Raw genomic sequence first — 16,688 nt, forward strand, 5'->3', positions numbered from 1 at the left:
GTACTGTGACACTAAGATTATAAGACCAAGCAAGAATATTGTAGCTTTAAAAATATAATCTATGTTATTTGAGCTTTGACAAGTAAAGTTTAAACTGCTACCCTCAAAACTGATCTATTCTCATCTACTATATACAGTCGGCTCTCGTTAATTGTGGGCTCTTGTTCTTGCTTCACGGTTTGTTTTTTTTTTGCGGCCAAGAACAATGCAATACCTATTAAATAAAAATTCTCATAAAAAACGCGATAAAATTAAAGCCGGACAATAATTTCAAATAGCCCACGCTCCTTTACACCTATCTCTACACCCAGCTGGTCCTAGCGCAATCTGTACAGTGTACAGTTATATTTGACATAAACCGGATTTTGATTAAACTGGTGTTTCGCTTCTGTATCCAATAATAATGCATGTAATATTCACATTTTAGTATCATATTTCTAATTAAAAACATAGCAAATTTTATCATTCATTGTTCACATTCAAATTAGCTAATCAACCCTGCGTAGTCTGGTGTCAACCTCAATATTCTGATCAAATAACTCCCTTACTATTAAGGCATGCTGTCGAAGGATATTTCATATTTACTAAAAGAAACTATTATTACTTGATCCATCATTTTTCAATTAGCAAAATAATTTCAATAGTTTTGTTTGAAATGCTTCTCTGTTGAAGCGCATAATGGAGTTTCATCCATGCTGCCAATGCACGAAATTTAGGTTTTAGCTCTGTGGTGCTCGATTATAAAGCCTCAATAAAGACTTTGCAAAGAAACAAAGATTTCATTTATTACACACACACACACATTATATATATATATATATATATATATATATATATATATATATATATATATATATATATATATACAGTATTATGTATGCGCGTGCGTGTCGAAGACTTTTTAGTCCATCCGCGGAGACTCCACTTGCTCCTTGGTACAGCGATTTCCTTTAAGTATTTAGAGAGTTCTAATGATCTTGTTTAACTTATTCTTGAACTCGTTTACCATGTTACTGTTTATTACATCTGCTGGAAGTCTATTCCAAGTATTTTCTATTTTGTATGTAAAGAAATTGCCATATTGAGTGGTTTTGTATCTTTTCAATTCCAGTTTGTATCCAATACCTCTGGACTGATTTGTGCCAAGCACGAATAGATTGTATTAGTCTCCGTTAGTTATTCCTTTATGAATTTTGAATGCCTCTCTTAACTGTCCCCTTAGTCATCGAGTTTGTAGATCAAGTAAATTCAAACGTTCCATCCTTCGTCTATGTCCAAATTGCCTTAGTGTTGGAACTAGTTAGGTGGTCCTAGCTTGTACTGCTTCCAGTCTATCTCTATCCTTCTGAATACTAGGAGCCCAAAATTTGACTACGTAATCTAGATGGGGTCTTACTAGTGATGTGTACAGCTGTAGTACAGTCTCTTTGTTTCTGTATTTGAATTGTCTCTTTATGTAACCTATCAGTTTTTGTGCTTTCTTTTCATCTTTTATACTGTTTGGTGAACTTCAAATCCTTGTGGTCCACATTTTCTATTTCATTACCCAGCAGTGAGTAATCTAATCGTGGGTTAATATAATCTATGTGCATGACTTTGCATTTCCCAGTTAAAAGGTATCTGCCATTTTCTGGACCATTCTCTTAGCTTCATTAGATCCTCTCTTAAGGCTTCTCTGTCTTCTAAGTTTGTAGCATTTACGCCGGATCCTTGAGGTACTCTGGTTGTAACAGCTGCCCACTCTGAAATTTCTCCATTAATTACAACTCTCTCTTTTCTGTTTGTTAGCCAATTTTTTATCTATTTTGCTGGCTAGTCAGTAATGACTAGTGCTCCAATTTTGACCATTAATTTTTTTATGAGGCACTTTATTAAAAGCTTTTTGAAAGTCTAGGTATATGATGTCTATGGCCCTGCTTTTGTCATAGATGCTAAACATGTGGAAAAATTCCAAAAGATTTCATACATGATCTTTTTTTTTTTTTTTTTTGTCTAAATCCATGTTAGTTGTATCAGAAGATTGTTTTTTTCTTGTGTTCTACTATTGAATCTACTATAATTGATTCAAAAATTTTGCAAGGCACTGAAGTTAGACAAACAGGTCTGTAGTTGCCAGATTCGTCTTTTGGTCCCTTCTTGTAGATTGAAGGAACATTGCCTAGTTTCCATCCTTGTGATCCATTTCTTTCAGTGGCTGTCTTTCAGAACATTTAGTAAAATTGTATGGTTATCTCTTCTAGTTCTATAATCTCTTGTATGAATAACATCTGTACCTGGTGCCGTGGACTCACCGAGTCCTTTCATTTTCTTTTTGACATCATCCATTGTAAATATAATTCTGTTTAATGGTTGTGGCCCTTCATATTTGATGGCTGGTTTGGGAAGAGCCGTTGATTCTTCCTTAGTGAATACGGTTGTGAAATTGCATTCATCATTTCGGCTTTTTCCAAACCATTTGTTATAATGGGCTAATGTTGTTTTTGACTGGCTTTTTACTGCTTACATATGCAAAAAAATTTTTTTGGGTTTTCTTTACTACTGATGCCACTCTTTTCTCTTAATTGATCTTGGCATTTCTAACTAATTTATCTACTTTTTGGCTCAACTTCCTGTGCTCAGAGATATCTTGAATTGAAGGCTGTGGATCCATTGATTTATGTTTCCTGTCTCTGCTTCTTATTGCATTGGTTATTTCTCTGCAGAGTTCCATTTGGTAAAATTTTTTCTATGCGGTATACATTTAGCCCTTTTTTCTTTATATATTTCTACAAAGGAATCCCATTGCGTATCTATGTTCCCTGTTTTGTCATATTCTAAATTATTGGTGTATTCTTTCAGTTTTATCCAGTTACTCTGCCTGTAATCTAGTTTTTTTTTTTTTTTTATAATTTTCATTCTTTTAGATGAGGAATATTTACCCAAAACCTAACTATTCTGTGGTCAGTTTTGCCAATATTTTCACATACTGAAACACTGGATAGTAGATAGTAGGTTGGCCAGGGCACCAGCCGCCCGTTGAGATACTACTAGAGAGGTATTGGATCCTTTGACTGGCCAGACAGTAATGCATTGGATCCCTCTCTCTGGTTACGGCTTATTTTTTCTTTGCCTACACTTACACAGAATAGTCTGGCCTATTCTTTACATATTCTCGTCATTCCTCATACACCTGACAACAATGAGATTACTAAACACTTCTTCACCCAAGGGGTTAATTACTGTATTGCAATTTGTTCAGTGTACATTCCTCTTGGTAAGGGTAGAAAAGACACTTTAGCTATGGTAAGCAGCTCTTCTAAGAGAAGGACACTCCAAAATGAAACTATTGTTCTCTAGTCTTGGCTAGTGCCATAGCCTCTGTACCATGGTCTTCCACTGTCTTGGGTTAGAGTTCTCTTGCTTGAGGGTACACTTGGGCACACTATTCTATCTTCTTATTATTTTTTTTTCTTCCTCTTGTTTTTTTGAAATATGGTGTGTTGGGCAGGCTTAATAGAAGGGCCATGGATGCCTGGTGGTTTATTAAGAGGTTGTCTTTTCCTTTTCCAATTCTTTTTCTTCTCAAAACCATCCTTACTGTCCTCCCTTCAGTTGAAGTGGTTATCCTGGAGGGTGTTTAGCCTTGCATGGTGTATCGGCTCCTCCATGTTGACCAGTTTTTCCAACTTTTTACTATAGTCTATGGGTTTCATCAATCACTTTATTTATATTTATAATTCAGTACATATTGTTTTTGTTATAATTTTTGTTAGTCTAGTTTTTAAGTATGATGTCTTTTTTATTTCTATTAATTCTTATGCTGTCTGGAGACATTGAGCGAAATGCGGGACCAGTACGTCCTAGATTTCGTCAATGTCGTCTTCTGTATTGCAATATTCGTGGTCTTCATGCAAATATCGAAGACCTTACAGTTGGGTCCAGACAGTATGATATTCTTTTGTGCTCAGAAACTTTGGTTTCTAATATGAGGCACTCATCTGAGCTCCTTATAACTGGTTTTAAGAAGCCAATAATCTTGAAACGTGATGTCATCCCTAGGGCCAGGGGAATGGCGGTGTATATTAGGACAGAGTACCCTGCTTCTCATAAGTCCTGCTATCAATGTGGATGTAATGAGATTCAGGTAATAAAAGTTTGTGACAGGCATAACAACTTTTATTTGTGTTCAATCTACCGGAATCCAGACATGGATGATTCTATCTTTGATTGTCTTCTTACCATTATAGCTAAGATACAAGAAGATGATAGAAAGGCTTCTTTTGTCTTTGTTGGTGATTTTAATGCTCGCCAAAGGGAGTGGTTAAGTTCTATCTCTCCTACCGATTGCCATGGTTAAGAGGTTTAGACTTTGCCCCTGAATCAGGCTGTGAGCAAATCATAAATGAAGCCACTCACAGGTCTGGTAATTGCTTGGACCTCGTATACACTGACTCCCCTGGCGTTATAACTAGTAAGATTGGTTCTCCAGTTGGGACATCTGATCATGCCTTGATTTCATTAGTAGTGAAGACTGAGCAGCCTGTCCCTGATATATCATACTCTTGTAAAATTTATATGAAATCCTAAGCAGACTGGAAGGGGATTTTGCATGATCTTTTGTGCTTGAATTGGTCACAATTATATAGTAGTGTAGATCCTGTTGTCCCTTTGAATGAGAATCTAGTCAACATAATTGATAGGCATATCCCTTCTCGTGTGCTAAGGTACAGTGTGAAGGACAAACCGTGGTTCAATGATGATTGTAGACATGCTTATTTGGAGAAGCAGGAGGCCTATCATCTTTGGAAGGGTAACAGATCAAATTTGAACTGGAACAACTATACTCAGCTTCGAGCTTTTGCTCAAAGAGTTTATGCCTCAACTGAAAAGGAGTACAATTTAACCATAAAAGAAACCCTTTCTGGCACAACTCGGGAACATAAATGGTGGTATACCCTTAAATCGGCACTCTTTGATGTAGATGCAACAGTTCCTCCTTTACTTAAACCAGATGGCTCAGTCACTCGCTGTCCAAAGGAAAAGGCAACCCTGTTGGCTGATGTTTTTTAATGTAAACAGAGTAATGAAAAACTTGAACTTCCTCATTCCTGTTTTCCTGAGGCTAAACTAACTAGTTTAGCTTTTCGATCTCATGAGATTAAAGCTCTGTTGATGGACCTTGATGCTTATGGAGGTGTAGACCCAAATGGCATTTTTCCTTTGTTTTTTATGAAGACAGCAGATTTCTTAGCTCCAAAGTTATCTGTTATTTTGCGCAAGTTAGCAAGAAGAGGAGCTTTTAACACTTATTGGAGAATTGGTAATGTTGCTCCTCTGTAATTGTGTTTGTGGTAGCTCAAGTCCCACTGATTACCGCCCAATTTCCATAACTCCCACATTGTCTAAAGTTTTTGAACGTCTTCTGGCAAAACGTCTTAATAGGTTTGCTGAAGGTAATCATCTATTCCCTAGTTTGCAATTTGGTTTTCATAAAGGCCTTGGAGCATGTGATGCTCTTCTTACTATTTCCAATGCTGTACAGAAATCCCTTGATTGTGGTGAGGAAGTTTGTATGATTGGCCTTGATTTTAGTGCTGCCTTTGACCGTGTTAATCATGAGGCCCTTGTTTTCAAACTCAAACAGTTGGGAGTGGGTGGGTCGTTTCTTAGCATTATCATTGATTTTTTTAGTAAAAGATCTCGAAGAGTTGTTGTTGATGGGCACTATAGTGAGTATAGGAATGTGATATCCGGTGTTCCACAGGGTAGTGTTCTTGGCCCATTACTTTTCATACTATATACACATGACATGTGGTTTGGCCTAGAAAACAAGCTTGTTGCATATGCAGATGATGCTACTCTCTCTGCATCAATTTCATCCCCTGAATGTGGATCTGGGGTTGGTGAATCCCTTGATAGAGATTTAGCTGAAATTAGTGCATGGTGCAAATTATGGGGTATGAAGTTGAATGCTAACAAAACTCAAAGTATTATTGTAAGTAGGTCAAGGACAGTGGCTCCTCAACATCCGGATCTCATTATTAATAGTTTTTCTTTAAATTTGTATGACTTAAAATTTTAGGTGTGATTCTTGACAGTAAATTTACTTTTGAGAAACACATTAGGTCTGTGTCTTCTTCAATTACACAAAAAATTGGCACATTGAGAAAGTCTTACAAGATTTTCGGTGATCAATCTATTCTGAAGAAGTGTTTTAATTCTTTCATTCTACCTTGTTTTGAGTATTGTTCTCCTGTCTGGTGGTCAGCTGCTGATTCTCATCTTAATTTGTTAGACAGAAACTTACGGTCTATTAAATTTCTTATTCCGGATCTAGATATTAATCTTTGGCACCGTCGTTCAATTAGTTCATTATGCATGTTGCATAAGATTTTACATAACTCTGACCATCCTTTACATTCAGATCTCCCTGGACAATTCTATCCTGTCCGTAATACTAGGCAGGCAGTTAATTCTAATAGCCAGGCCTTCTCCATCAGGAGGCTCAATACTAACACAGTATTCTAGAAGTTTTATTCCAGCTGTTACCAAGTTGTGGAATGATCTTCCTAATCGGGTAGTTGACTAGAACTTCAAAAGTTCAAAGTTGAAGCAAATGTTTTCATGTTGACCAGGCTGACATTAGTCTTTTTATAATTTTTATATGACATATCTGTTTTTGACGTTAATAGTTTATAGTGTATAGGACATATCATTTTTGACGTTGTTTCTGTTTTAAGAATTATTTATTGTTAATTTATTCTCATCATTTATTTATTTCCTTATTTCCTTCCTCACTGAGCTATTTTTCCCTATTGAAGCCCTTGGGCTTATAGCATCTTGCTCTTCCAACTAGGGTTGTAGCTTGGCTAGTAATAATAATAATAATACTAAATTTTCTTCTGTTAGCACAATATCTAGTATGTTGTTTCTCCTACTTGATTAATCAACGCACTGACAGAGGAATTCATTGTTGACAAATTCTAGTTGCCTATATCCCTCTGTATATTATGTAGAATTGATAGTGTCCCAGTTGACTGCTGCATTGAAGTCTCCCATTAGGACAGGTAGCTTATTGTTAACTTCTTGTCCAAGTTGTCTAAACAGTTCTTCGTCCTGTTTTTGTGTTTGATGTGGTGGTCTGTATATTACTAGTATGGACATATTTTTTCCTATGGTCTTTATATTTGCACCTGTCACTTCACATTTGAGTGTGTGTGTATGTGTGTGTACTGTTTTTGTTTTATTTAAAAGAATCAATTATTATAGATATTTAAGGTTTTAGTTCATAAAATAAGCTGTATTTCTGTTTAAGAAAGTATAGATATAGCATACTTCGCAAGAGACAACACATAAGTTGCGTCATGCTTCAAGAAAATGCGTAGTGGCTAGGCTATGAGTCGTCTGAACGAAAACACCGAACACTTACAGTAAGCACAGTTAAGCTGTATTATAGTAATATTACTGTACATATACAGTATTATAATATTATACACTACAGTATCAGTGAGTATAAGGTTACAGTACAGTATTACTAGATAGAAATAACTTTTGCTATACAGAACTGTAAGGGGAAGATGACAACTTGGTAAAACTTTACTTTAGCACAATATTGTACTGTAACCTTACTGTGTCCAGTCTGTAGTGTACTTGTGTGCAAATGTACTGTACACTGTATATATGATTATAAACTGTTGTAGATTCCTAGTTAAAACAATATTAGGCTGTATTTACTGTGTTAATCATCAACTCAGGCACCTGCTCGTCGCAAGGGGCAGTGATTTTTTAGGTTAGGAGTTAGCCCACCCTAGTGCAGCATTTATTTGCAAAAATTCCCTTTTGGCGCCTATGTCTGTAACCTAACTATCGCAAAGGAGGAGGGCTGACTGTATTGGTAAACTACGTATTGGAAAAAATATTTCGACTAATTTTCAGATTTGCATAAATAAATTTTTTTTTTATTAAACAACAAGGACGTTGGAGGTTAGTTTACGTTAAGCTTAAATTATGCTCACCACCACAGCAAATCGAATACAACACTAGATATTGTAAGCAAAAAATGAGTTACGTACAGTATATAGTTTAGTAATGTAAAGATGGTCATGCTCTTGATCAGTTAAGATTTACTTAATTAAGAATACATATACAGTATGTAGTTGCAAAAAGACAATTGAGATAAAATTAATCAGTGTATTGATATTAAATGCCTTAATAGCTGAAGAAAAAATACTCTGAAAATCTTGCTAATCACAGACTTGCATGATCTTCCCGATTTTGCTTATTAAGTTTTCCAACAACAAATAATTTCCTTAATTACAACAGTAGTTAATATCTTCACTTAACATGTTTAAAACAAGATAATTTTCACTTGCCACCAATATTTAAATTTTCTGTGTCTCGTGTAAATACCATTTAATTCAGTCTCCATTTAATAGGTCGTACATCTGGACTATTTCCTTGGCTTCCACCTCTTTATTATGAGAGGGAATGAACATTACCTTCACAAATAATGGAATGGTATAACTAAAAGTATGTTAACTGCAGATACTGAGGCATACTCCAGTGTATACAAAATTTGGCATAAACTGTATATTATAAAGATACAGTTTATAGAAAACCAAATGACTAGCATTAAAGTCATGGATGCCAGTGTTTTACAACGAAAAATATATATATATATGGAATGTAAATAACAGTACAGTGGCAGTGTCCAAGCTAATTACAAACTACAATTTTTAAAACATTATCACTATATTGTTTATAGAATATTTAACTACATAATGTGCCATGTTACACGTAAATTTGTGAATATAGTATTTAAATTCCTCCCTCTAAGGGAATGTCATTATCTTCCTCTTGCTCCCTAGCAAACTTCAAAAACACTTGTTCTAGGGTTGTCTGACTCAAGGCGTATTCCTGTAACAAACTCTTCCCCTTTGCTGAAATAAAACAGTAGAATTTATTCCCATTAGTATTCACAAATAGTTAAAATTAAATATACAATTACAGTACTGTACATACAAAATTTTAAATTCTCTTATGCTTCCATAAACCAATTACTATGGGCTCTTACTTCATTGACAAAGAATTTTAAAATCTTGGGAATTGTAAAACTTATGGGACCTTCAATCAAACAATATCAAGACACTCGAAGGATTTGGTTCGTGGGGCGATAGTACCGTCAGTGTAACTCGCATGTTACACAGTTGGCATTACTTAAGGTCTTTGCAGTGTCCCTTGGACCCTTAGCTGTGCTCACTTTTTATTCTTCTCACTGTCCAACTTCTCTTACCCTTTACTTGATAGTGCAACTGTGTGGTTCTCTCAGTTGCACCTGAGAAAGGAATGGTTATCCAAGCCCCATTGCTAGACCATATGGGTCAAATTTATAGTGCAAAAATTGAATATTAATAATGAAATTGATTATTTCAATACTCACCTGTGGTTCGCCTGCCTTTCCTTCTCAAAGCTTGCTCAATTCGACATTATCATATTTTCTTTTTTAAATAATTCCCATTATTTCTATGAAGGTAAGAAGTAGCCAGTCACTCTCACATTCATCCTAGAGTTACCCCCGCGGGTAACCTCCACCCTTGATCTTCTGATACTTTTCTCCTAAGGGAGCCGAGGTGTTAGATCACGTTGTGAGCTTCCACCACAGGACCTATTGAGAAAGTGTTTAGACTCCTGCGGGTTATGTCCTGCAGGTAGTGTGCAGTGAAAGTCATTTGACGTTTCCATCTGCCTGCAAGAAGACCTACAGTATTGAAATTCTTTTTGAAGTGGGTAATATCGGTGATATTAGCGGAGTTAGTGAAGGCGAGAGAGTTGTGGATGAAGGAGTCTAAAGAAAAGCAAGATATTGAGCAAAGGGATCATCATTTATGATTAAATAGAATGTCCTGAGCCATAGCTCTTTTTATCACCCGCCTGATCCATGAGGAGATTGAGTTTTTCGTTCCTCTTGACCTTTCCCGTGCTCTCGAAGAGCCTACTGATGATGATGATGATGATGATGATTTATTATTATTATTATTATTATTACAAGGTAAGCTACAACTCTTGTTGGCAAAGCAAGATGCTATAAGCCTATGGGCTCCAACAGGAAAAATAGCCCAGTAAGGAAAGGAAATAAGGAAATAGAAAAACATGAGAAATCATGAACAATTAAAATATTTTAAAAAACAGTAACGACATCAAAACAGCTATTTCATATATAAACTATAAAAAAAACTTATGTCAGCCCGTTCGACAAAAGAAACATTTGCTGCAAGTTTGAACTTTTGAAGTTCTACCGATTCAAGTACCCGATTAGGAAGATCCTGCACAACTTGGTCACAGCGGGAATAAAACTTCTAAAATACTGTGTGGCTTTGAGCCTCATGATGGAAAAGGCCTGGCTATTAGAATTAACTGCATGCCTAGTATTACGAACAGGATGGAACTGTCCGGGAGAAGAATGTAAAGATGATCCTAATTATGAAAAATCCTATGCAACATGCATAACGAACTAATTGAACGACTGTGCCAGAGATTGATATCTAGATCAGGAATAAGAAATTTAATAGACCCTAAGTTCCTGTCTAACAAATTAAGATGAGAATCAGCAGCTGAAGACCAGACAGGAAAACAATACTCGAAACAAGATAGAATGAAAGAATTAAAGCACTTCAGAATAGATTGATCACCAAAAATCTTGAAGATTTTCTCAATAAGCCAATTTTTTGTGCAATTGAAGACACAGATCTAATATGTTTCTCAAAAGTAAACTTGCTGTCAAGAATCATACTTAAAATTTTAAGTCACACAAATTTAGAGAAACTGTCCTTGACCTACTTACAATCATACTTTGAGTTTAGTTAGGATTCAACTTCATGCCCTGATCTGAGGTCTGGCTCTCCTCGTCTTCTTAAGATACAACCTCAGTGCTCTTACGGAGCATAGTAACAGTTGATCAGAATTGTCTGTTACTGAACGATGACGAAGGGGCCGAACCTAGGATCAGCCACCGCTGGATTTTGACTCTATGCAACAAACTTCGGAACGAAACAAAGTGACCTGCTCCCATCACCTAGAATGGGCTATTTTGTAGGAAAGGCCATGAAGCTCGCCAACTCTGCTTGCAGAGGCCAGGACTAACAAAAAAGCAGTCTTTAAAGTGAGGCTTGTCAGAAAGCCTCGTAAGGGGCTCCTTTCAGAGAACGTAAGACCTTGGCAACATTCCACAGGGGTGGCCTAACTTCCAACAGAGGGGAAGATTGCTCAAAGTTACGAACAAGAAGTGACAATTCCGTTGAGGAGGAAATATTAACTCCGTTCAGCTCAAAGACCAGGCCGGTATGTCAATATATGGGGGTACACCACACATATACTAAGGCACTTCCCCCAATTTTAGGGGGTAGCCGACATCAAACAAATGAAACAAAAAAGGGGACCTCTCCTCTCTACGTTCCTCCCAGCCTGACAAGGGACTCAACCGAGTTCGGCTGGTACTGCTAGGGTGCCACAGCCCACCCTCCCCCGTTGTCCACCACAGATGAAGCTTCATAACGCTGAATCCCCTACTGCTGCTACCCCCACGGACATCCAAGGCACCGGAGGAAGCAGCAGGGCCTACCAGAACTGCATCATAATCGATCGCCATTCATTCCTATTTCTAGCATGCTCTCTTGCCTCTCTCACATCTATCCTCCTATCACCCAGAGCTTTCTTCACTCCATCCATCCACCCAAACCTTGGCCTTCCTCTTGTACTTCTCCCATCAACTCTTGCATTCATCACCTTCTTAAGCAGACAGCCATTTTCCATTCTCTCAACATGGCCAAACCACCTCAACATATTTATATCCACTCTAGCTGCTAACTCATTTCTTACACCCGTTCTCACCCTCACTACTTCCTTCCTAAACCTATCTACTCGATACACCAGCCATACTCCTTAGACACTCCATCTCAAAGACAATCACATATACGACAAAAAACACAAAATCCTGAAAAAATTCACCGAGGTTCGTATGGCAATGGAGAACGCGTGTGAAATATTTTGTCAAAATTCCTCTTCCTTTCATAGTTACAGGGTAATTAAAAGTAACCCAATAAGCCAAAAACATTGATCCCTACATGAAAATGCAGTATTTCTTCTGTTATTGTACATTATGATAATTATTACATTTTAATATAAATCAAATTGTGAGCAATGGCATCTGTATAGATAACATGAGTCACAAGACTGGAATATAATTACACCCTTCAGTGCTGGCATAAACCTGAGAGAGAGAGTACACATTTGAGTTTGACCTCTGACATTCCCTCGCTTTTACGTCTGTTTACCTTGGTTTGAGCAAGAATTTCATCATGCCAAAGAGGAGAAGACAATTTCAACATCTCGCTAACATAATGGAAGAAGAAAATTCGCTCTAATAAAAGTTCAGAAGTGGGTAATATCGGCGATATTAGCGGAGTTAGTGACGGCGAGAGAGTTGTGGATGAAGGAGTCTAAAGAAGCAAGATATTGAGCAAAGGGATCATCATTTATGATTAAATTATGATAAATAACATTGTTTTGGTTCGTTATTTTCCAAAAAGGAACATAAAATTCATAATAATCATGATAATTAATATTCTGTAAAAATATGAAGTAAAGCTTTGAATGCCTGTACCTCAAAACTATACTTATTGACCTTCAAATTCTATCTTCTCCCTTAGTTTTAAAGATATAGCATTGAAATTTGGTATATAATGTAATTATAAAACAATCAAATAAGAGCCCTTTTTTGCAATTTTTGTTCCATATTTTTTCTTACTTTTTTTACACGATTTATAGGATTTATTTTTTTACAATAATGAAAAAATTCATATCTAGCAGAAAAAAAAAGACATTAAAAAAGAACTATTTGATTGGAGGTCTACATCAGGTCTATATAGGGTAGTAATCCCAGGTCTTTATTAAGTATCAAGGGAGGAGATAGAATTTGAAAAACACTCATTTTCAGGATAAATCGCCCTGGTGTCGCAAAACCGAAGGTCAGAGGCAAAAATCCAATGCAGATTGGAGATATTCTAAGTCACCTTATTAAGTGGTATGAATATCAAAGTCCTGTCCTTAAAAAATGGCATTAGCTGGCCGGCCCCCTTAAGGCTGAGCAAAAGCCTTTCACTGCCGATACTGAATAGATTTTTCCTTCCTGAGGTACAGTACAAACTCTGCTATCGGTGGAATAAAGGCACGGAGAGGATGAATACCCCGCCCACAACACCAACCACTTCGACTGGTTCACAGTAGTCGATGAGTCCTGGGGGTATCCTGACATGTTTCTAGCAACGGCTTCGAAAAGCCTCTCCTCTCAAGGACTTGCTGGATAACCTCCAGGTGTGAAGATGTAGTGATGGCACTGCTCTATGTAAAATCTTCAAGTGTGGTTGTCCGAGTAGATTGGGAAGTGGGGGCTAGTTCTCTTGGTGTCTCTACGAGCAGATGTAGAAGGTCTGGGAACCACTCTGCATGCTGCCACAGCAGAACTATGAGGGTCATCATTAGATTTTGTGATGCCCTCACTTTGTTCAGTAGCCTCCTTACTAAGCAGATGTGGGGCGGAACGCATAGATGTCCATCTTGTCCCACAGGTGTTCGAAGGCGTCCTGCCAGAACGCTAGTGGGTCCTGTACTGGCTAGCAGTACACCGGAAGTTTCCTGTTGAGGGATGTCGCGAACAGATCTCTTGTCGGTGAACCCCACAAAGTCAAGATTTTGTTGGCTATCTGTTGATTTAAAGGCCACTCGGAACCAACTATCTGAGTCCTGCTCAGAATGTCAGCTAGCATGTTCTCCTTGCTGGGAATGAGGCGGGCTGTTAGTATTACAGAGTTTTCTTCCGTCCATTTAAGGATTTTTACAGCTAGATTGCATAGTAGCTGTGAAAAACTACCTCCTTGTTTGTTTATGATAGCTACCATAGTAGTGTTGTCGCTCATCAGCACTACATGGTGCCCCGGAAGGAGCTGATGGAAATGATTGAGAGCCAGAAAAGCGGCTCTCGTTTCTAGAAAGTTGATGTGGCACCATCTCGGATTCGGACCATAGCCTGGATACCGTCAAGTGTAACAGATAACCCGCTCCTTTAGATGTATCCATGAAGAGCATTAAATCCGGGGGAGGAGAGAGTAGGTTGGTGTTGGTGTCGAAAACCCACCAGCTCAGGTCTCTCTTCCGCTCAGCACCCACTGGCACTAGAGAACCTGGTGGGTCTGTGTGCTGAGACTAGAAGGTTTTCAGCTGTCACTGAAGTAACCAAATGCAGAGATGGCTGTGTGCAACCAACTTCTCCAGGATAGTTAGATGTCCCAACAGCTTCTACCATTGATATGCTGACAGTTTGTCCCTAGTGAGGGAGTCCTGAGCTATCTCTTTCTCTTCCCTCTGTTCTTGGACGGGAAGATTTTGCTTAGTGTAGTCTTTATCCTCATTCCTAGATGTACCATATCTTATCTTGGACCGGTTGCAGCTGAAACTTCTCACGATTTATTAGGATCTCCAGATACTGATAAAAGGCCAGAAGTTTTTCTCGATGGAGGAGAAGGTTCTCCCTCGAGTCCACAAGAATCGGCCAATCGTCTAAATAACGAAAGAGACGAATGCTGTTCTTGTATGCTCAAGTGGACACTAGAGTAAAGACTCTCGTAAACACCTAAGGTGCTGTGGACAGGCCGAAACACAGCACCATGAACTGGTATATCTGTTTTATCATAAAGCACGGGTACTTCCTATATTCGCCATAATAGCAAATGTAGGTTACGTATAAGTGTATTCACCATAATAGCGAATGTAGGATAAGTATATGCGTGAAATATGTAAAACAGCATTACAGAAGAAAGGGAACTAAAATAAACCGAGTTAAAAGCTAGCGATAGTAATGTACTTACAACTAGAGTATGGAAGAACTCATCCCGGGCGCATTAACCTTTAGCCTTAACACATGTTGAACACCACCATAAGAAAAGAATCAAGCCATTGATGGGCTGACCACAAACACATCTCTATCGTGAATGTATAACGCAGTTGTCAACGAGAATTCATAGAGAATACACACCTTAGAGCTATCTCCAAAACTACCACAAGACCACATTGTGTATGTATAATATTATACACAATTGTGTAGCCTAATGTGTTAACATAATTACAACTGTAATTTAGTGAAGTCTATAATGATCTATATATAGTACAAATCACTTGTGTTATTCATTGTCTGATACATTTATGTTAGATCGATAACATGTCAATTTGTAATGATACTAACTCGCATATTATGTCACCAGTTTTGATCACAAATAAATAATGAATTCAACACTGCGGTATCAATTACTCCATCATTAGTCGCTCGAGAAAGAAAGGTGACTACAATCAAACATGAACGGTTATTGTTACGGGACCTTGGCATCATAGTGAGGACGAAGGATAAATCTACGGGAACTTCCCACAATTATGAGGACTGCGCCTACATAAGGAGATTGCATCTACACATGACGTTGTCAAATAGCGAGACGCACATATTCCTCATAATGGTTACTGTGTATTTACATGTGTCCAGATTATTAATGTACTTATGCCTTACCTTACCTTGCTTTATTCTATGTTTGGGTTCCCCCGGGTCCCTCAGTGTGAGGCACCTTGTATATCCACCTGAGAGTTGCTAATGCATCTTCCAGTGTATTTTGCATCTTCCAGTCTTGGATAGTCTGGGATACATCTTAGGTATTTATTGAGCTTATTCTTAAACACATCTACGCTCACTCCTGATATGTTTCTTAGATGAGCTGGCAGCGCATTAAATAGTCGCTGCATTATCGATGCTGGTGCGTAGTGGATTAATGTCCTGTGCGCCTTCCTTATTTCTCCTGGTATAGTTTTTGGCACTATTAATCTACCTCGGCTTGCTCTTTCTGATATTTTTAGCTCCACGATGTTTTCAGTAATTCCTTCGATTTGCTTCCATGCTTGTATTATCAAGTAGCATTCTCTTCTTTCTAGACAGTATAGTTTTAAAAATTGCAGTCTTTCCCAGTAGTCAAGGTCCTTAACTTCTATTTTAGCAGTATAGGACTTTTGTACACTGTATTTGTGCAATATCCTTTTGGTAGTGTGGGTACCATATCACATTGCAGTACTCGAGTGTACTACGTACATAAGTTTTGTAAAGCATAATCATGTGTTCAGCTTTTCTTGTTTTAAAGTGTCTGAATATCATTCCCATTTTTTATTTACATTTAGCCAACGGTGTTGCTATTTGGTCGTTGCATAACATATTCCTGTTTAACATTACACCAAGGTCTTTAATTGCTTCCTTGTTTGTGATTGTCTCGTTATTAGGTCCACTGTATGCATATACCATTCCTTCTCTGTTTCCATAGTTTATCGATTCAAATTTACCAAAGTTAAATACCATCCTACTTATCTCCACCCATTCATAAATTTTGTTTAGATTTCTTTGTAGTGAGTTCCTATCTTCATCACAAGTAATTTCTCTACTTATTCTTGTGTCATCGGCGAAACTTTTCACTACAGAGTCTTTAACATCATAGTCTATTTTTGAGATCATAATAACAAACAGCAGTGTAGCTAATAACGTACCTTGTGGAAAAATGTTATTTTCATTAGTAAAATAAATTTTTGAATATACTTACCCGATAATCATGTAGCTGTCAACTCTGTTGCCG

The 16,688-nt window shown here is 37.5% G+C and overlaps 1 protein-coding gene across 2 annotated transcripts in view; it reads right to left on the bottom strand.

Annotated features, from left to right (window-relative positions):
- Positions 1-2,792: 2,792 nt before the first annotated feature.
- The window catches only part of LOC137638641 (cholesterol transporter ABCA5-like), a 269,061-nt gene continuing 255,165 nt past the window's right edge, over positions 2,793-16,688 (bottom strand). For both annotated transcript variants that reach the window (XM_068370905.1, XM_068370904.1), the window contains exon 33: positions 2,793-8,918. In XM_068370905.1, coding sequence (XP_068227006.1) covers positions 8,797-8,918 — 122 coding nt within the window. In that variant the 3' untranslated portion in view covers positions 2,793-8,796. The remainder of the gene's footprint in view (positions 8,919-16,688) is intronic.

Source organism: Palaemon carinicauda, chromosome 3 (assembly GCF_036898095.1).
Source record: "Palaemon carinicauda isolate YSFRI2023 chromosome 3, ASM3689809v2, whole genome shotgun sequence".
Classification (NCBI taxonomy): domain Eukaryota; kingdom Metazoa; phylum Arthropoda; class Malacostraca; order Decapoda; family Palaemonidae; genus Palaemon; species Palaemon carinicauda.